Source organism: Buceros rhinoceros, unplaced genomic scaffold, assembly GCF_000710305.1.
Source record: "Buceros rhinoceros silvestris isolate BGI_N320 unplaced genomic scaffold, ASM71030v1 scaffold22958, whole genome shotgun sequence".
In the NCBI taxonomy this organism is placed as follows: domain Eukaryota; kingdom Metazoa; phylum Chordata; class Aves; order Bucerotiformes; family Bucerotidae; genus Buceros; species Buceros rhinoceros.
Window position 1 is genome coordinate 19,974 of NW_010426895.1, and position 21,845 is coordinate 41,818.

The 21,845-nt window shown below is 46.3% G+C and overlaps 1 protein-coding gene across 1 annotated transcript in view; it reads right to left on the bottom strand.

Moving 5' to 3' along the window:
• The window catches only part of HIPK2 (homeodomain interacting protein kinase 2), a 34,775-nt gene that overhangs the window by 4,153 nt on the left and 8,777 nt on the right, over positions 1-21,845 (bottom strand). Inside the window, exons 6-10 of the mRNA XM_010141688.1 lie at positions 19,179-19,398; positions 17,583-17,704; positions 13,144-13,286; positions 12,612-12,791; positions 9,710-9,991 (exon numbers count right to left, since the gene is read on the bottom strand). Coding sequence (XP_010139990.1) covers positions 9,710-9,991; positions 12,612-12,791; positions 13,144-13,286; positions 17,583-17,704; positions 19,179-19,398 — 947 coding nt within the window. The remainder of the gene's footprint in view (positions 1-9,709; positions 9,992-12,611; positions 12,792-13,143; positions 13,287-17,582; positions 17,705-19,178; positions 19,399-21,845) is intronic.

The window sequence follows — 21,845 nt, forward strand, 5'->3', positions numbered from 1 at the left end:
AAAGAGTGAACGGGCAACGATCAACTCGGAAGCCACTGGAAGACTCTGCCCACGGCAGACTAGCTCTGTAAAGGCAAAGCACTCCCTTCAGTCCTCCGTCAGAGAGAAGCTACCTGAGCCAAATCCCAGGCTTCAAAACTCACTCGTTGCTATTCCAGGAAAGCCTTCATGGAGGTCAAGGAGTGAGTAAGACATTGTGGATAGCTCTTATAGTCACACTGCTTAGAATAGCACTGAACCAGACTGCCAGATTTATTTTCAGACTGCTTTTTATATATGTGTGCAGTAGAAGCCCAGCAGTTATACTATGCTTTGTTGCAAGTCTCGCCACCCACACAAAAAACGTGGCGGTTCCTCCCAGCCTTCTAGCAATGATTTAATAATAGATGCTATGACTTTTCATGCTTAAATCCCGCAAATCTACAAAATACACTCCATTCTATTTACTAATACAGTACAATGGGCATATATTCTCAATAAGCATTTCAAACCGAGGAACAAAATGACGAAAAAATGAGCAAAGTATGTAATGCTTTTGGCTTTCTTTTCTTTCTCTGAAAAAGCAGTGAGTCTCCTTACTCTAGCATGGATTATCAAGGTCCTGCTGCAGCTTATCTATCTATGACATCAAAAAAGTGATTAAAAAGGCGCATCAACACTTCCAAGATTAGTGCTAGAAGTTCATTAGACCAGACTGCATGAGTACGATTGGGATTTGCTCTGCTATTGTGTCTAATTATTCCTGATGGTTTCTCCTTCCTGTTATGAGCTTGTTTAGGGAGAAAAAGAGAGAGCGAGAAAGAGGAGGGAGGAAGGGGGATGGAGAAGATTTGCTTAAATGGCTCACATCCTTGACAGTGCACAGACCTTGACTACAGAAAATAGCTGCTATGTTTCACTGATTGCATTATGTTGTTATGGCAACTGAAGTTTTTAAAATGATGAAAAGAAATGGATAGCACATAAAAAGCTAAGTAATTAGGCTTAATGGTGGAAACAGCCCCAACAGGAACAGAAATGCCACGGAAAAAAAGGAATCCATCTCTTAACTTCTTGGCTGTGCACTTTAAAAAGAGAGACATCCCTTTCCCATGAAGTTTCATCTCTGTTCTCTCACTCTGGACAGTCCAGAAGAACAGGTGATTAGTCCGGTCTTAGTCCATGATGTCTCCATGTTGTTCCCTAGTCTCGGCATCATGTCTTATCTAGGGAAAGGTGGAGGAGATACTGAGAACAGTTTCCTTCCAAGGACATTGTTTGCCCTATTTATTTTTCACAGTGCTAAGGCAGCACTGGTGGGTTCTCTTCAACTCGTCCATCCCAAAGCCTCTCTGTCAGCATTCTCAAAGTGCAACTCACCACCTCGTTCCCAAGACCTGTAACTGAAAAGCTTTCGACTTCTCCATTAAAGAATGCCTTGGGGTGCTGCATTCACAAACAAGTTACCATCATGCAGACTTTCCCTGGGCTATCATCACAGGGTCCTGCTGTGTCCCGAAGAGGACACAAGACCATGTTGTCCTATGCACAGTGAAAAACGTATCTTGAGAAGCCCCCGCGCTCCTAAAGCACTGACACTTGAAAACAGGGCTGATGATAGAGAAGGAGGGGAAGCCACTGCACAGCAATCTGGAAGCTCAGAGCAATCCTTGCAGAGGCAGGGATCTTTCTGAGGGGAAGGTACATGACAGAGAACCCTCATACTCTGCCTTTCCACAAGGAGCTGGAAAGCGCTGGATTAGAAATGGAAAGAGTAACAGCATATCCTAGATGGACAAGTACTGTGTGTGAAGAAAGATGCAGCAGTTTGGATATGGTGCTATGGAAGAGGAATATTAAGCCAATAAAAATGACAAATATTGCATCAATATTCCACTCTCCTTCAGTAGAAATATCTGTAATCACGTATTTTTGACTATCCACACTGCTTGCCCTTTGCAGCTACCCTTGGCTGCCAGCTGGGAAGAGATATGTATTCTCTACCTCTGACAGTTATTACATTTTATAAAGAAAAATCAAGTCACTAAAGAGTTTTCTGACAACTGATAAGGTCTAGCTATTTTTTTTTTACAGTCCCTTCCTTACGTAAGTGGCTGAGCTGCTGAACTGCAAATACTTGCTCTCAGCTGACACTTGACATGGGAAGGTTGAGCTGTAGAGCTGGAAGGGTATTTTTCTGTGTAATCCATGCTATTTATTGTTTTAGAATGGGCATATTTTTCACCAATTTGATTGAGGGCTTGTCAAAGCAGGGACCATGAAGAGCTTTGTTCAGAGTGTTACAGCTCCTTGGTCACAATAAGAAAATCAAGTAGATCCATTTGCTTAAACAAATAAGTGGCCCTAAACCCAAATCTTCTCAGAGAAAGGGACCATAGCAGGATATAAAACTCACGTGATGGATGGGACACTGAAAAGGACCAGAGCTATGATCCTGCCAGGCCTTATGCAACTGCTCAGTGCTACTGGTATGTGTCATCCACCAAAGTCAGCTGGACTACTCCAGTAACAGAGCTAAAGCATGCGGCTAGATACGAGCAGGATTAGGGCCCAAGTGATCAGCCTCTCGATTCAGCAGGCTGCCTCATTTCAAGTGCACGAGGAGTCCCATTGAAAGGAGCTGGATTTTTGCTGTAGGAAAGGTACCGGCTGCGGTTAATGTTTGAGCAGGCAGAGAAGCCAGTGGGGACTATTCACGCCCAGAGCTCAGCAGCTTCTGTACCATAGCCTGCCCCAGAGATTAAGGGTGGGAATTTCAAAAGCATCAAAGGCCCAACTCATGCTGAAAATCAGTTGATTCACAGGCTTAATGTGTAAAGATACACATTAAGCCAAAACGGGGGCTCTTGAAAGTTCAACCCAGAAGAGCTAGCGCTCTGCCTTCTCAAAGTCTTCTGGCTAGCCAGCAACTGTCCTCCCTCTGAGGACTCAGCTGCTCTCCCACCTTGCAGTAATGCAGGAGTTGTCTGTGTGAGGTCCAGGCTGATGTACCACCTTCTCTGCTCACAAACTATTGGGACAGAGAACTTTTACCTGTTGACACAGCACTTGCCAACTCAGCAAGCTTACTGTATTCCTGTAACTCAGCCACAGCTTTGGGGATGTTTGTGCTCACACAGAAAAACACTCTTAAAAGTCTTGACCACCTCCTATTAAGCTCACTCCAAAACCTAGTAACTGCTTTCCCTCCTGCAAGCACAGAGGCAGCAACATACATGATTTAGTAGTGTTGAGAGTCGGGATGTGTTCTCAGTCAGCTTGTGTGCCTGCCTGCATTATGTGGGTAGGTGTATTTTAATTCTTCAGAGGAGGGAAGATTACCAAAGAGGCATCAAATCTCTCTACAGAGACTGAAAAGGTTTTTTAACCCTTACTGGCTGGAGCTGTGCCTCTCCCCTTTCAGAACAGCAGCGGGAAAAACAATGCATTGCTTTGTAAGTATATCACTGGTTTATGAGCAGTAGCCCATTCCCACCTGTCCTGAGGAGCTTGTTCTCAAACTTGGACACAAAACAATTCACATCTGTCCAATGTGCAGACACGGAGCATATCCATGCCTTCAAACATGCAGAAGCATGTCTTGGAGACAGCTCTGTAACACCCTCATGAGCACAGAGTAGACAGATGTGGGTCCCCGTTCCCCACAGCAAGGGAAGATCTCAAGGAAAAGTCTCCTAGAGGAAAGAGAAGACAGTTTCTGCACAGCCACTGGGCAAGAAACTAAGGTGGACAACTGAATGCAGATGTTGAGGACAAAAAGTGACAGGAAATTAAGGAAAAGAAGATGCTGAATTAGATGTTATAACAATGTTGAAACCACCTAAATAGCCAAGGATATGGACAACAGCTTTTGTGACAATGCAACTTGAAATGATTTCTACTCGTGGAAGGCCCAGCCCAAAAGCTCGGTATGTGATAGCATTGCATGAATAGGATCTTTCCCCCTCAGTATCTCGAGTTACACCAGAATCCCAGAAAAAGCAAATGGTACCTGGTGGGGGCAAGTCTTCCAACACCTGGTTTACCTAAAGAGATACAAGCCTTTCAGTGTGGCTGACACTGTGGCAACAGAGGCTTTCAGGTCTCAAGGTCACCACCATGGCCTTCTCGTTTGGGGGAAGAAGGCAGCCACGGCACAACTGCGCCTTTGAACCAGCGCGCATATACACCATGGTACATTAGCTTTGTATGGCATCACAAAGATTCTGTTCCAGGTTTCTGAAAACTTAGTAACATGCAAACTTTTCCGTCTGCCGCTTCAGAATCATCCACCTATTCTAGGAAAGCATAGAGTCAGCCAACAAAAACTCGCTACAACTGCGATTGCTCTCTTCACGTTGAAATATTATGCCATGCATAGCTCAATGTTGAGAACATGCCCCTCTCTCTTCAGCAGAGCCTCCATCCCAAAACCTGTTAATCTGCCCTCGTCTTTCTTTGTGCTGGTAAGGAGTATTTACCGAGTACTACGCTGAGGCCATTGTATTACACTACACAGCGCATGCTGTAGCTATTCAAGTCATATATATTGAATTGCTTAGCAGGTTGTAAAGGTCCTGCTGCAGAAGGTTTGCTGAGAGAGCTGCTGTCCATCTCTGTTATTTTAAGTATTAGTTGCACGTTGGTGTGTCTTTTGGAGGTAGAAGGCTGCAATCTTTTCACCAAATGACTGTGCTTAGTCAGCATATTGCTATGTAGAGTCAGTGCATTACTATGCACAGCGTAACACTGCCACAATAGGCTAGATGTCAAAAGAGAATTACAGAAGGTATTTTCACCCTCACACATGCACACTGGCAAATTGGGAAAAACACCTGGTTTGTGCCCGCCAGCAATTTCTGTGCGTAAGGAAATCAAAGTCCTCTGAAGTAGACTCCACCACGATTGCACTATGACGTGAATAAGGTGAATAATAACTTGCATCAGCTTATGCTCTGTTATAACGGTGAGACTCACACAGAGGTTTCACCATATAGATCTGTACCATCTTAAGAAGAAGGGAAAAAAACCCGTAAGAATTTTGTGCCAGTGAAGATGGCCAATGAGGCAGTTATTCCGTATGCCCACACGACAGCTGCTGTCAGCCTTTCTTGCCCAGGAAGACACGATTAATGTATCTCATGGAAAATCAAGCTGGAGGGGTGTTACTTCTGACACCAGCACAGACAGAGCTGGCAGTGGGTAAGTGAGGGTCTTTGGTGCCTCTCTGGGCTGCAAGCGCCCACAAGCCCACCCCTTCTTCCTACCACACTCTGCAACGTGTCCCTTGGCAGGACATGGAAATAGCCCTTGCTGAACTACGGGGGCAGCCCTCCCGCAGGAAGCGTGCTCTCTGTCCCTCCTCCCCAGCCATAACTCCATTGTGCCTCTCTGCTCTGTGTTTAAGTCGTCACTTTACTTTCCTTCACTTCTAAGCTTCAGAAATATTTAATCAAGGGAGGATTTCCATTTAAACCACTGCACAATCTGAAGTTGCATACTGGGGAGTACTTAACCCCTACTACTTGCTACTCACTGAGTATGTGCTCCGATTATGCAACTGCAGTTGCACTGTCTGTCTGTCTGCTTGACTTTCTTGGAAGAGCAAGTAGAGAAACTTAAGAGAATTAAATCCATAAGAAAAATATCAAGTCTACTCTCTGTTTTTACTCTCTTCAGTGCTCCACAGTAATGGTTAGACCTCCAATCTTTTTTCCAGAATAAGTAACAGTCAGGGTATTAACTTACAGCACAGCAGTAAACATCTCTTTGGCCTATAAAGTCTCTTTGTAAAAGATGCTGAACTGAGAACCTAGAAATTCACTGATGACAAACAGAGTGACAAAATAGTTTCCTGTATATATAATGCTTGTCTTACGCAATTTTTTTTACGCTTTTCTACAGGGCAAAATGCAAAACCCTGTGGGCATCAGAAAGCAGGTAAAAATAATTTCATTCAGTAAAAATGTTCCCTTTTTGTTTGACCATTTCACATTTTTTTCCTACTATTTGCTTACATTTTGAAAGAAAGAAACTCATCCATTAAACCAGAAAAAAGGTCTTCCCCCTAACCAGTTAATCCCCTAACAAATTCTTCCCCTTAAATAAGTAAAAACTTTTTTCACTTTTGAAGCTTCCTCACATTTCACTGGGTTGGGGATATTACTAGAAAAAACTCAGTATGGCCTGAAAAAAAGCCTTAGTTTTGACATGGAATTTCCCCCCTGAAAATCTCTGACCATTTCTACGAGGACAGTCCCTACCAAACTACCTGAGGTCTCCTCAGTGCTTTTGCTTCAGGCGCAGGGCTGGGGCCCAGCAGATGGCCCCCTTGGACAGGGCTCCATTGAGCTGGTCCTCCAGAGCTCACCCTGCACCACCTTCCCAGCACCTTTACCCAAGAAGAACCCAACATTTTCAGACGACTGTTGATTTTAAAAAGACTATGCCAAGCTACACTCATGTGAGTGCAAAACACATGTGAGCAAAGAACAAGCAACGTGCTGGCCTGCCTGCCTGGTCAGCTGGTACACGAACATCCCACTTGAACATCTGTGCTTTTCATTAGGTAAAGGAAAATTCTGCCTGTATCACACTGAATTTTTTGGATTTTTCTTTCGCCAATAAAAAAATTTGCATCCCCCGTACATGAAAAGCTCTCTCTGCTGCTCTGGTAATACAGTGAGGCTTTTCTGTCAGAGTAAACCCAAGCTGCAGGGCTCCTCTGCTGCATCGGCACGATCATGTTTTATGAGCATTACCAGTCCTTCGTAAACCAAGACTTAGGAACTCTTACGTCGTTGAAGAATCTATTACTTCTCACACCCATAGGTCGCTTTAATCTCTCTTCACTGAGCAATCGATAAAATAAACATTTTTAGTCTCATGGGTCAGAGAAATTTCTAACCCCACAGAAAATAGGAGAAGGAAGTGCTGTAGCAAATTCAGGAGCTGATCCAACGTCAGTGGACTTAATACAAAGAAACCACTGCTAGATGGGCTCAGGCAATTAACTTTGATCAGTCAAGTGCCACGTGACCTCTGTATTCTAATTTAGAAAAAGCTAATATTGTTAGGATGTGACCAATAGCATGTTTCAAGTAGTTTCTTATTTTTCACCCCCACAGGACAGTTATCGCTCAATGGGGTAAGATTTGCATAAATATGGGTGAGACAATGCGTTCTTTGCATGGTTTCATTTTCAATTCAGATCCTGAACCTTTGGGCACTGATTACATGAAAGCACATACTTCACTGTCACTCCCATTTTTCTTGGAGCCAAAAAAACAAGTAAGAAAATTTTGAGGTACTTTCCTAAATGTGACTCACTTTCAATGAGAAAGACCTCAACTTTGGCAGGGGCAGAGTTCTTTGGCATTAAGTGCTGATATAGCTTCCTTGTCTGGAAGCTACACTCATACCCCAGCTGAGAATCTGATCTTAGGTCTGCCCAGGTCAAAAGGCACCGAGTGAGCTGATTTCACTCTCCCAGAGACTTTAACCAAAAATTCTCATTCTGGACATGCTGTTTCCATCTGTATCTCTGCCTCTAATTCTCCACTCGCTCTGGTTACATCCGCACAGGCAATTCCAAAAGGTGCCCACGAACAGCCCATGTCCATGTGAAACGTCTCTACATGGCTCAGAAATTAAATCTAGCTCTTAAGCTTTGGCCTTCCAGGAATGCTGGCACCCTGGCACTCTGTATAAATATGCCATATGGATAGAAAAAGTAGCCAGGGATCTGATCCCAGGCAGGAACGTGTCCTGAATATGCTTTAGTCATATCAAAGCCAGTTTGTTTATGTAAGCCTGGCTCGTGGGACTACCTTCCTAACCCCTCAGCAGACCTTGCCTGAATATTTCAATACTCCAAATTCCAACTCGATTTCCAGACATTTTCCAGAACTTTGTTCTGTCTGCCTCCCTGGAGAGGTGCCGAGTGAAGAAACTAGTCACATGGCAGCAAAGCTGAAGCAGAGGACACTAGCAAGCTGAAGCTAGCTTAGCTGAAGGGGCTGGAGGATCCCAGCTCTTCCCTCCACCCCATCTGGACCCAAGATGATAATCAGACAGAAAGTCAAACTATTTGCACGTAATTTCCCAAAGCCTTGGATTAGCACCATGGATAAACATGCTTACCAATAGGTCCCATGACCCTTGAGGTACCTGCCCTCTTCATGCCTCACAATGTTAGTTTTCAGCATCTCTTTTGACGTGCCCTTCCTTTCCCATAAGAGCCCTGGAAGTGGGCTCCTTAGTTATAGCTCACCTGACTTCCACACTGACTTCATTCAACTCTTCCTGGAAACAAGCTTTCTTTTCCCTACCAAATTCACGAATACTGCCACAATTTTTTTTTAAATTATTTTTTAGTTTTTTAAAGTGAATACATTATGCTGTCCTGTGATCAATTCCCCACAATAACCACTGCATTCACGGCAAGCCTGAATTTGAGAGGCACTGAGCTCTCGGTGCCTGGTGGAGTTCACTGGTAGGCAGAACGCAAATAGGAAGTAGCAGTGGCTGTCGGGAAAAAGGAGGAAATTGCAGCCCTGGATGCCTGAATCATACCGCTCCTCTTTACAGATTTTTAGCTCCTTGAGGCCAAATACATCTCATCTGTTCTGTGCACATTTGCAGTGTTCCACTTATCACCACAGTGCAGAGATGCAGAGATATAGATAGATATCTCCCGTGATTAAAGGAAAACCTGCCAAGCAGCATGCTCTAAAGAAATAAAAAAAATTAATTCTCTCTCAACAATTCTGGAGCGAGAAGGTTAAACAAATTCCTAGCTCAGTTACCAACTTAAAGATGGCATAATTATTCAGCTGTTTGCAAGGCTACGTCTCTACAGCAGAGTGATGTCCTATGACTGGCATCAGATGGGAATCCTAGAGTGCTTGCATGTGATGAAAGGTGCTGAAAAGACAGTCCTGGAAAATTAAGCCCTTTCTCATCCACAGTAGATGATCGGCAGTGGCAGCAGTCCTGGGCCACGCTGTTCACTCGGGTGAGTTAATTCTCTGAGGAGCAAACCCAGTCACCTCAGTCGTTATAGCCTCATCTCTGCCTCTCTGCAGAGTCAGTCAAAAAACAATCAGTTTCTGCCACTTTTTACAATAGTTCAGGGATATTTTGCCAACACAATCAGAACTGAGCAAACCTCTTGCAATGTATTTACCATTATTGAGTGTTTATGACACAACCACTAACTGTTTTTCAGGACCTTCTTATGGAAAACAGCACATATGGAAGGTGTCATTTAATGGTCTTCACAGATGCCTGGATCACTTAAAAAAAGAAAAGGCAGTTTTAAGCTACCTTCCTTCCAAGCCCTTATTTTTGTCTTTGTTTTAAACAGGTATCTGACTTACAGAGGCTTGTCACCATAGGATCTCTAGTCTCCTTTCAACAGTCTAGTGAGACAGAGAAAACTATTATTTCCTCTTACAGAGGAGAGACTATGGCACAGAGGGACTACTACACTTCGCCAAGGTCACACAGCAAACGTACAGCACAGCAGGGAATGTCAGTTAAATCTGAGAAATCCTCAGATTTTGTTTTAGCCTCCCCATCACGCTTCCTCTCAAATAAAAGACAACCTGAGCGCTGAGACCCAGCTGTAGCTCCTGGAACCCTACAGCATCTCCTGGGATGCTCCAGCACTTCTTTGCCTCTGTCTCCCTTCCCTGCACAAGGAGAAGAGCAGAGAGCCACTGCTCACCTGGTGGGTGCATGCTTCTGCTCCTCCTCTTCATCCGTGTCGCTACTGATAGTGATGACACTCACTGCGGGGCTTGGGGTGTCGGGAATGATTATCGTCTGCCGTTGCCGCTCCCGTGTGGTGCTGGTTGCCACATCGCCCCAGCCGCACGTGACAGAGGTGCTGCAGGCAGGGCTGTTGTGCACCATGGCACAACGGGGAGGTGTGTTTTCCTTCACTCGTTTTGACCGCTGAGGTGAGCTGATGGACTGAGAGGATGAAACTTCATAGGTGGATGCATTTCTGGAAATGGGAAAGGTGGTTAGTTGGTTAAATCTCGGTTTGCTTAAGCTACCCATCGCCATGGTTTTTGATTCAGTGGCACTGATCTATGGAGTGTAGGAAAACTGCAAAATCGGCGTAGTTACCTCTTCAAAGGACAGAGTGCCTCACATGAATTATTCATATAATTGGCTGAAAAGCATTTTCTTTTAGTAAAAAATTCAATTTCGTTTTCCCTAGAAATTTTCAGATAAGAAATGCTGCCTCCAAGGGAGATTGTGCTGGGAGGTGGAGGCTAGTGACACAGCCCAGACATACAAAAGACAGGCAGACACAGTATGGCTGTTGCAGTAGGAAGAAGAACCCAAATGATAATCCTTCCTCCTGTATCCATCATGACCAGATATTTTTTGGCCAGAAAAAGCTAAAGGTAAAATTGGAATTTCTTGCGGAAAAAACTTATCATTTATCGTGAAAACTTCATTTCTTAGTTCAAAATTTAATTTTCTGTTTAAGGAAATATTCAATGAAGATTTCCTTCCTAATGCTTCATTCTCTGGGGTAGTGGAGTCCCATGGATGAGAGCATGCAGATGGGACGACATACACTGAGTTTCATCTCACTCCCATGTGAGGCAGCAGATACAGCATATAAAAATCAGAAGGAAAAGAATAGTTCTTTAATTATGCAGTAAGAAAACATTCTCAAGTCCTGCTTTTTTCCCAGTCTTCCTACTTCAGCTTCCCTCTCTAACAATTGGAAAGGGCCCACTTGGATTAGGGATCTGAATACAGAACCTGTCCACCAAGCAGCGCAGCACAGGGCTGCAGGTGGCAACATTTAAAAAAGCACACTGACTAAAGCTGTTTTCACTCATTTCCCGCATTTTCTTTCTTCCTTGTATTTCTTGTAGTTCTTCTGCCTATTGCAGAACCTGTGCAGACTCATAAATTAAAAACCCGAAGTTCTAGTGTTGTTCTACAGTGGGGCCTGGGTTCCACGTTCAGCTTGGTCCAAAAGCTAACAAAAAGGAATAGGTGGCATCCATCAAAAGGAAGTCATTCTGGACGTCTTGCACGATACCAACTTACACAGGGTCTTTTGCATAACAAACGGCTGCACAGTAGCATTTGCAGCCCTTTTTGAATACCAATGAGCAGTGCGGAGTACCCTCCTCGCCCAGGGAGCTCGTTCCTAATTTGGCTACAAAAGTGTCACAATTAATGAAGCTGTGAAACCCATTGCTTTGGAGTGTCCAATACCTCCCGGACACTGCCACCCTGACCCTGGAGAGGAAAGGGAGAGGGGAGGCCCTGCACAAGCACGGTGTTCCAACAGGCACTCTCTTTTGCTGGCTTGCTGGGGACATAGCTGCCTCTCCTCTACATTATGAATGGACTAAGACAGCTGGAGCCCACCCAAAGTAAACGCAACATTAGAGAGCAGATAAACGGGAAGGATTCAAATAGCGGCCTCTTAACTAGAGTCAAATTGGTTGTGAACTCAGGGCTTCTCTAACCCCAGTCCAGTCACACAAGAAAAGCACAAGCTCCTCTGTTTTCGGCACTACACGAGTGGTGACACATTTTGGTTCTCTCTTGTGCACCGTTTTGTTTTCTGTTTTTAAAGAAATGTGCTAGTTTCACAGCCCAGAGGACTTTCCCCAGAACAGCTGCACATGCATCTTAAACAGCCTTGCCCTCCAGGCAAGATTACAGGGCTGTGACGGGCACTGCAATCATCCTACCACTTGAGTTGTGCCACATAACATAGTATGAACCAAAAACCCAGTCCCCTTGCAAAGCCGATGGTCCTACAGAAGAGATGATTTAAGTGTCTAAGGACTGCACCTGCATGAGATGTCCTTACAAAATGCTCCGTTTTATTCTGCCATTATTATAACAGGGCCAATGTGGGTATCTGTTGCTGGTGTGTACTGTTGAAGATAGAGGCCAACCACATATATGTTAGGAGCTAAGAGAGCTTGAAGGTGGCCTAAACCTGCTCCAGTCTTCCACTCCACATGGCACTGAAGCTCAGAAGACAGGTCATCATCCCATTGCTTTTCAAAGGGCATATCTTGTGCACACATATCAGGCAAACGTTCCTAAAGATGTGGTCCCCTATAGGTGCACCATCCTGTGGAAATGCAGACCCTGCGCCTCAGGAGCGCTTCTTTGAGGTGACATGGGAAGAAAAGGTTTGGCAACTGGACATTGCATTGTGCTGACCTGAGAATGTAGTTACATTTTTAATTATGATGACTACATGGCCTCAGGTAATCACAGTGACAGGTAAACAAGCTGTGTGAACAGGGCCTATGTCTCCCATCCTGAATCCCCTCCAGCCACCAACTCCTGCACAAAATGATGCTCAGTGGGTATAAAATGTGCCTGACTACCTCTTAGCCCCTGCTTTCCTGTCCTGGGTATAGAAGAGGTGAAGCGGCGAAGAGTCCAGTCAGAAAAAGCATGATCACTTGCAAGCCATGGCACAAACCATTCTGCCCCACAGATGTCAGCCAGGATCACCCTTGTCAGCATGACTGCATTGCAGGGCTGCATTCAGAGCAACCCAGGTACAGGCTTCTGCCTCACTGACGCCACGACCAGCACCAGCGCTGGGAGCCATGCACACTCACCGGGGCACTGACTGGTGCTGCTTACTCTTCCTGGTGGAGGTGGTGGCAGCGGGTGGCTGGCGCATGACGTGAGCAACACCCACGTTGACGGGCTGGGCTGCAGGGAGAGTCACATGGCTAGCTAATAGCGCGGGCTGCTGCATGATGGGGTTATAATGGCTGCCGTGAGCGTGGGTGTTTCTGCAAAATGGGGAGACAGACACACGTTTAAAATGCATCCTGTGACTCTTCAGCAGGCTCTTCACAGGCTCCCATCGACTTCATCGAGGCACCCTCCTCCATAGCCTGGTGGGCTCCCAGTACCCCCCGAGAACTAACTGAAGGGAGTGGCACGGGCAAGGCACTCCAAGAATGAGGAATAGAGAAGCTGCCCAGACCTCTCAGACAGGAGGTCAACAGGCTGCAGCCTCTGCCCTTCTCTCCCCAGCCCTGCAGCTTTGGGACACCCTGTCCCTCCCACCCCGTCTCTTCTCACACCCCCACCAGCACCATGCTGCTTGCTCCAGGGAGCCTCCAAGCACCTCCAGTTTACCTCCAGTCTGCCAGTGGTTGGGTGCCCGCCATGGACTCCGGGATGACAGTTGCGTGCTGGACAGAAGTGTGGGTGGCCACCCCGGTCAGCTGCTGCCAGGCAGGAGGGAGCAGGATCTGCTGAGTGCCACTGGGCCATGCTTGCTGTCAGACAGAAGGAAAACAATTCCTTAGCAAGAGGCACGATACACCAAGTGTGAGTGGTGGCACATGTTCAGCTGGGCCTCCTAGTAACGATCATGGTCATACTACCTAGCTCTTACCACTTCAGCCATAGATGATAAATACTGTTAGGAAACCACAGTAAAAGCAGTAAAAGTCATTAACATAGAGAACTCAAAGGAGGGGGAAAAAAAATCCCTGCTGTTCACAGCAGCAGCTATGTTTTTGGTTAAACTGGGAACGGGAGAAATCAAAACTGGTCAGCATTTCAACTCCAATAGCCAGCTCTTCAGTATGTTTTAATTTTGACTCTCCAGGTCAGCTGGGCACTATGTTTTTTTGCGAGGAAGGAAAAAAAGGTTAATTTGGGGATACCAAAAGGGAATGTGCATCAGTCACCAGGTGCTCCTCAGGAGGAACATCTTGCTGCACAGGCCAAGAAGCCCAGTTGCCTGCTTCCAGCTTGCCAGGAGCACCCCAGCCAAAGCAGAGCAGAGCCATGCACAGCTCACATCGTGTGCGGGTCCTCTCCATGTGCTCTCAGGAACTTCCTGAGCTGGTGCTCCCCCTTGCAGGGGAGTAAATCTCTGCCCTTTGAGTTGAGCTATCACTCTGCTATGCAACTATCCCTTCAGCTGTGCTGCCACAGGCTTGACTCAGGTCGTCCTGCTCCAGTGACTCCACTCATGAGTCAGATGATTCGTTTTTTGACTTTGGAAACTTCCTTTGCTATGTGCTGCCTGAAGCTAGCTCCAGCAGCTTCTCACTGCCTGCGCTGGGGAATGCAGGGGTCCTGGCTATAGTCCTCAGTTCCAACTGGCACTACTATATTGGACCTCTGTTTTGCTATCTCACAGCTCTAAGAAGGCTAAATTTTAAAGGGGAGGCTTCTTCTGGACATGCATTTGTCCACATCTCCATCTTCACAAGAATCTTTTTAACTGACTCTATGATCCCCTCCTAATCCTCAGTAAAAAAAAGAAAAACAACACAAAACCCAAATAACTCCCCATCCACACCCAAAGAACATCTAGGGTTTTTTTTCCCCTCCCAGTTCTGCTGCGAGGTTTGACTGTCTTGTAATTTTCCACATTGCCGAGTTAGATGAAAAGGCTGCCACAGTGTTCTCGGCAACATCTGATGGACAGTCACAGCGATCCTAAGAGCTCTTCATCTAAGCAGCCACGAACGTGGACTGGTGCTGCTCGGACCAGGTAGGAGGAGGAGGCAAAGACACAAAAAGATCAGGGAGGAAAAGGGCTTTTTTTCCCCTCTTTTTCTTTTTTTTCCCAGCTTTGATTTAAAAGAAGAGACTAAACTACTATTTCAGTCAGTCCCAGGGGACTACCAGGATTTACTTGCAGAGAAAACTGCTTCCTCCCTTTTCAGGAAGAGAACTGAGCACATCTAAGCTCCTCTCCTGACTGCAGTGCATAAATTCAGATGCAGGGTCCAGGCACAAATTCCTCACTTATTAGGTAAGGACCACTGAATCATTTAATCTGTAGATAAGACTTGTCTAGGCTGATCCACTAGCACAGTGCGCTGTTGCTTACACACAGGAGGCTTGTCCCGGCAGCCGCAGCCTGTTCCCAGTTATTGCATTACTGTGAAATTGTGCCACCGTGGCAGAGTGCTGTTGCTTACACACAGGAGGCTTGTCCCGGCAGCCGCAGCCTGTTCCCAGTTATTGCATTACTGTGAAATTGTGCCACCGTGGCAGAGTGCCATGCTGGCCCTGGCTCTTGGGAGGTGGTGGGATGCCTGGTGCAACAGAGCTCCTGCTTCAGATGTAGAGCAAAACCGACTATGGAATAAGCATGTTTGTTCGAAAGCCAATGGCAGGACCTCCATGGGAAGAAGTATTGTTGGGAAATAGTTAGAAGGAGAGGAAAATCAAGAATTCAGGGCATTATTCAAGGACAGGGGACAGTTCTGGGTCACGTCACAGAAGCCTGCCAGCTTTGTCTCCTTTGAGATCTGAAGCTGCAGAGAGCTATTAGTAAAGACAGGATCAGTCTCCTCTCACTGGTCTCTGTGCATACAGTATGCGAACCACACTTGCTTGAGATGGTGAACATAGACCCAGATAAGTTACAAGTAAGTTACTTTCGCCACTGGCTCTGCGTCTTACAGCCTGCTTGCTCTGTGCTCTCCACATCACAGGCTGCAGACACACAGCTGCCAGGGATGATGCTCAAAATCCATCACTGCCTCTGCCCTGGGTCCCTCCAGCTCCCAGAGGACCTTCCCCTGTTCCTCCTCAAGGACTGCTGGTCTCCTACAATACACAGAGGGAGAGCTGGCTGCTGGCTGTGCTGGGACACAGTGATGGTTTGCCAGCCGCAGCCATCCTGATGCAGGCAAGCACAGCAACATGCACTGCATGCTGGGCAGGGGAGAAAACTCCATGGCACTACACTGCGCTGGGAGCACAAGCATCATGCCTGATCAGAGGGACAAATAAGGTGGGTGGAAAGACAGAAGTGGGCTCCAGAGGCGCTACACTCTCTGCCGGGGACAGTCCCCCTAGTAGCTGGAGCACTCACATGGTCTGGTCTGAAGAGCATTAGATAAGCAGCTGTGCATGAGAGGAATAGCTCTCTGCTGAGAGAGACACAGGCAGCCGCTCAGAGATCAGATGTGACTACAATGCATTACAAAGAAGCTGTGTTTTTCCATTCAGGAAACTGGAATTGGGTACAGATTTGTTTGTCAGACCAGCTGCTCAGCCCGAACCGAGCGAGGACCACAGACACCAGATGCCATCGGCATCAATCAGAGTGCCTTGCCATCAGAGTGGCAGCTAGTATTTCTCGTTGCGTGAGACAGAGAGATATATCAACAGGCAGACTGCCTCTCTTTTATTAAACAAAAAAATAAACATCTATGCAAGTGAGGAGTGTTTCTCAGAAACAGTTTAAATTCCCTCGTGGAAGTGACGGTGAATAAAATATCAGTGGAAAGTATGAGAGGGGCAGCCTGTGAAAGGGCAGTTCATGTAGCAGGGGCAGCACAGAAATTGGTAGCAAATCTCCTCTCACAGACTGCACGGTGATCCCAAGGCCACCTTGAGAAGCTTGGAGGTCCTGAGCTCTTTCAGGATCCTGCTGCCTTTTGGATGCTTCTGACCTGACCCTCATCCATTCAAGCCCCACGTAACAGCACACCTCAGATGGCCTGTCAGAATGGCAGAGGCATGCAAAGCTCTGTCACCTCCTTCACCCACAGCCTTCGCTGACTTACTTGCACAAGGAACAGGTACCTGCAACTGCCCCTGCACAGACTGCTCCTCACTTTGCCACCGTTTTTTATTTCCCCTGCCTCTTAGGGTCTCCTTTGCCACCAAAACCAAGAGAGCTGGCCTATGTAGGTTGTTATGACAGACTGCAACAGAGATAGGTTTGATGCTTCAGCCAGCCCTCTAACAAAGACTCTGCTATTGGGAAGGGGCAGGGCAAGTTGGCTAATGGAAATCACTCAGGCTGCAAGTTGTGTTTCAATCTGCCTTCTCCAGGTAAGTGTGACTGGCAGCTGGCACGGAAAGGCAACTGCACCAACAGTCGTGCCCCAGCAATGCAATAGCAATGCACAGGCATAAACCCTGAAGTCCCCTGGGACCTGATTGTGTATGACCGTGTTGACATTAAAGAAGACACAGCAGATCAGCCAGAGGCACACAATTTTGGCTTGTAGGTAATTTTTTCCAGGCTGCACAACTTAATACCAAGTACACAAGGCACTTTTTTTTCTTCTGCCAGAAGCAGGCCTGATACTGTCAGAGGTATCATGACACCAGCTGAAAAACAGTAGGGGCAGATTCACTGAAGCAAGTTCAAGGAGGAAAGAAAAGCTTCTCCTTTTTGAGGAGCTGGGTTCCCCTTGAGGATGTGCACATGATTGGCGGTACCCATTCCCATTTGTTTTTTTCCTGGGAGGAACCATGCTTTTCCTCTGGGCACATTTCAGACAATTGTGCAAACAAGTGCTGCTGACAAGGAGAGCTCCTTGGCTCTCGCCTCTGTCCCCTACAGCTCTCTCATAACTTAAGGGGCAGCTCATAAAACAGAAGGAAAAAGGGTCTTTCAAGAGTCTTTTGCTACTCTGACGTAGCCTTTGAGCTGAACAACGAACTGGGGGAGGTTTGGACATTTTGATGAAAGCTGCAGACCCTAATATTGCTGCCACAGAAGGCCCTCAGAGAAAGCTACTCTCCTCGGCCCCCAAGAGTTAAACAAAACAATACCTGCCAAGCTCAGTGTCTTTACAGGTCCTTACCTGTGCGAGGAGTCCTGGCTGGATCTGAAGAGGCTGGGCCCCAGGAGCCTGAGTGACAATGGGAACAGCATTCTCCATCCGAACTGAATATCCAGCATGCTTCGAAGGGGAGGCTTGCAACCCTGTTCCACCAGCACAGAAGGTACAGGATTAGACATCAACAGCACTGTGAGAAACAGGAGTTTGTTTTTCAGAGGTGCTTAAAGGCACTTGCTTATGTCCTCTTAAACTGCAGTGTTCAGTCCCTCAAAAAAACCAGGCTGTCGGAGTCCCACATATTTTTAGGGTACCTTGAGTGTCTAGTACAATGTCTTAGTACAATGTGTACAGGGAGAAAAGGAAAAGAGGGGAAGGAACGGCTTCTCTTCCCCCATATCCTCTGGTTTGACAAGAGAAAATGTTCTTTGCCAGCCAAAACCCATTGCTATGAGAGAATGCTCTCTTTAGACCAACGTCTGACAGTGGCACGAGAATTCAGAACTCTGTACTCCCTCGACCTTGACAAAGATAGGTGATTTTCTCTCGCACAGCTTCTCAGGATTTCTATTTAAAAGGCTCTGATTTGACCACGTAACCCAGCACATCCCAAACTCCAATCACTGCTGACTCAGACATGCATTAGCCTAACTAAGATGTGCTGGCGAAGGTTACGGAGTGGATCATCTTGAGTGCCATCACAGGCATGTACAGGACAACCAGGTGATCAGGCCCAATCACCATGGGTTTATAAAAGACTACCAATACACTTCTGAAGTCAAACCCTCGAGATGCATTTTAACTATGTAGAAGAGGTCTAGCTAAACTCCCCTAGTTCAAAAGAGCTTTGTTAATCTTGCAGAACATTTAACAATGCCTAGAGTCCGCTGCACAGGCAGATTTGTAGAAATGAAGAATAGAAGTTGCACCAGCTGAACCAAGGTCTATTTAGACCACTTCCTACAGATACCTGTCTAGTTTTTCCAAATTGCTACACAATGTAAAGTCAAAAGAAGGACACATAGTTAAATCTGATCATCGCCCAAGTTGTCTGACAATGGTACCTGTCACTCAAATACGCAGGCGGAGCTGTTTGTTTGCAGCAGAGCTGGAGTCGAATGAATTGTACCGATAAATCATCATGAGCAACTGTTTTAGGGGCAAACCCTTATGACCATGAGCACCATGCTCTCTGCTGCTTTAACTTCCTGAGTCCCCCCTTATAACAAATGAATCACTGTGAAGTGATGAACCCATTTATTATGCACTGATTTATCGTTGGGGGGGGGAATGTTTTTCAGTTTAACAAAGCAAGGCAGAAAAGCCTCCAACTCTGTTCAGGGCAAAGGATGACAAATACCACATATTCTCCCCCAGCCCCTTCTCAGTGCCTGCCCCATTGTTTTAGATCAGCCACCTCCAACTCATGATGTTGGAGGTGCCTGCAAGATCCCCTACTGTTGCAAACATTCCCATCTACAACACCTCATTGCCCTGATTCACCAGGCCAGCAATTTTTCTACCATATGTTCTTCTGCACTAAGGAAGCTTCTTTCCAGCAAGGGCTAGATGAAAAGAGGGAACAGTGACTGGATAAGACCTTGCAAGGCTCTTATTTACCTTGGAAGCCTGGTGGGCAGACGATGAGAGCTTGCTGGAAGGGGTCAGGCCGGGCACAGATCTGCGCTGTTCCTGTCTGCAGGGGCATGCTCCGCTGGGCCACCGCAGCCATGGACGCCGCTGAGGGCTGGTAGAGTGCAGATTGGTAATTTAGTATGGAGACCTCGGGGTTGGCTAAGGAAATAGTGGCACTGGAGGAGGTGGGAGCCAGGTTGGTGGTCTAAAGGAATGATGGGAATTAAACAAAAACAAACAAAAAATGAGGGAGATGGGTAGGTTGGAAGAAGCGAAATCAAAAAACAAAACAAGAAAGTAAAATAGTGTAAGATAAAGAAAAAATAAATAAAAAACAGCAAACTGAAACCAAACAAGGGGTAGAACAGGACACTGAGGAGCACAGAGGCAAGGGCAGCAACAGGGAAAGGAGCATGATCTGCCTGAGCAACCACAGCTGTACCATGCCACAGGACCTCTGGCCACGTGGCACTCCTGCGTACTGCTCAGAGACACGGCACGTTCTCCAAAGCAGAACTGTAGCCCCATTTATCACCCAACTGTCTCTGATATGCAGCATGATGAAGGTGGGTTCAGAAAATACTACTATCCCCAATTCACATTGTTCTGTCATCACGCACACAGCTCCAGAAGCTCACATTTCTTAGGTAAAAGAAACTCAGTACCTCCACGCCCTGTGACACTCCGTCCTGAGATGGGACACTCTTTTCAGCCTTTCCTCTACCTGGTATCTAAGATGGCACATGCCCCTTGAATTATGTTTTGAATTTGAAGGAATCAGAGGGCATAACAGGAGATAATGTAATACTTTCAAAGTATAAAATTCACTTGGCTTGACTTCAAAAATCTCTCAGAGCAGAAACTCCAGCAGGAGATGTTGCAAAGCCACAAAATCAGCCCAGTGTTCTGCAAAACATCTAGAAATCTGAGGATGACTTGTTTTTGGTTTGGACTGAGTCTGTAACAGTTGCAGACAACTGCTACCCCTAAAGGGTTCTGCCACTGCTCTATAAAAACATGTTCTTAGCATTCATGTCTAGGCAGCTGCGCTCTACCAGACCAGAGTCCATCCTTCCTCTCCATCCAAATGCACCAGAACCACTGCTGGAGATAGGCCAGAAAACACTTTTTCATGGCAAACCTATGAATCCAGGATGAGACTTTGATCAAGACTCCAGGAGGCAGCAGGCTAAGCATTTTGCACTGCCCTGGTTGCCGCTGGGCCCAGGAAGGGTCCTCATGCTGCACTGCCACGGCCACAAGGAATGCAATGGCAAAACACTTCTTCCTTCTCCTCCCATCTCTGTGCAAAGGCAGAGAAGTGCAACCTGTTCACCTGTGCAATACACCAAGCAGCAACCATGACAGCTCCCATAATCCTAATCTCAGGAGCCGTAACTGGAAGGAGACAATCCCCAGACATTTTGCAGAGGTAGCACCAGAGTGCCAAGATGACTGCTATGTTGAAGAGAACAGTGAAAGGTTTAGAGCTCGTTCAAATTAAAACACCCTTCCTGGAAATGTTTCTACCACTTCTTCTAGGAACACTGGAGATACCGGTTCTGTTCACAACACACACCCCTTATGAGAATTCAGTGATTACCATGGATCTCCCCAGCCAGCAACTGATCTTAACACCAACCGAGCTGTGAGGAAATGAAAACAAGCCTGCACTTCCTACTAACAATTGTGGTGCAAGTGGTGTCTTTGCCCTGCAGCTGGGGCCTAGGGGAGTATGTAGCACGCATTTCTTTAGTCATCTTCTCAGGAACAGCAAAGAAAGGGAACCAGTGTTTGTAACTAACACCATATCGCACCAAGCCGTGACCTATCTCTGTCTGCATCTGTTTAATGAATTGTTCCAAAAGACCTTCTGTGATCACATGTATCGAGAACTGAGTCATGAAGTCTGGTTTTCTCAGTGACATAAGAACACCCTGTACACCTACACAAACTCCTTTAGCTCTCTGGCTTTCCAGGCACCATTTCTGCAATGCCACCTGCAATCTCTAGAGTGAATCTTGAGCAGCTTGTTCCCAAGAAACTTAAAAGACAGTAGCTATTTGTTGAGCTTCAGTCTCCTAGAGCACTGTCCCTGGAGAGTTTCCTTTCACTGCTGTAATACAGTACCGCAGTGAACAACTTGGCCTGCTGGTCACATAATATTTGTCAACTCAGCACCCCTCCAAACTGGGACACGTAAAATGAATAGAAGGGTTCAAAGCATGATTACAAAGCCAGGGCCCACCAATGTAGAATGCAACATGTTCAGAGTGGGGACGTGCACAGAGTCCCCATGTCAACTGTGGCTCCTGGAGTAAAACAAATGAGGGATAAGAATAAACATTGCTGCCAAACTCCTCCTTCCTATTGATTGGTTACAGTGCTGGTCTGCAACAGAAGTGTTTAAATACTTTTTACTTCAGTGCCAATTTGAAGAAGTGTTGTAAGTTCGCAGATACTTCTGCCTGACCCAGGGAGTGCAGTCCTGTCTGCTGCATTAAGGGACTAATAAGCTTTTCCCCACAGCAACTTCCCAAGTAAGCAGGATTTATGACCCCCAACAACAACATAAACAACGAGGGCAACATTTCAGCGTTGCATAAAATGTCACAAGATTACTGATTGTCTGAAGAAAAGAGAATGAGGAAG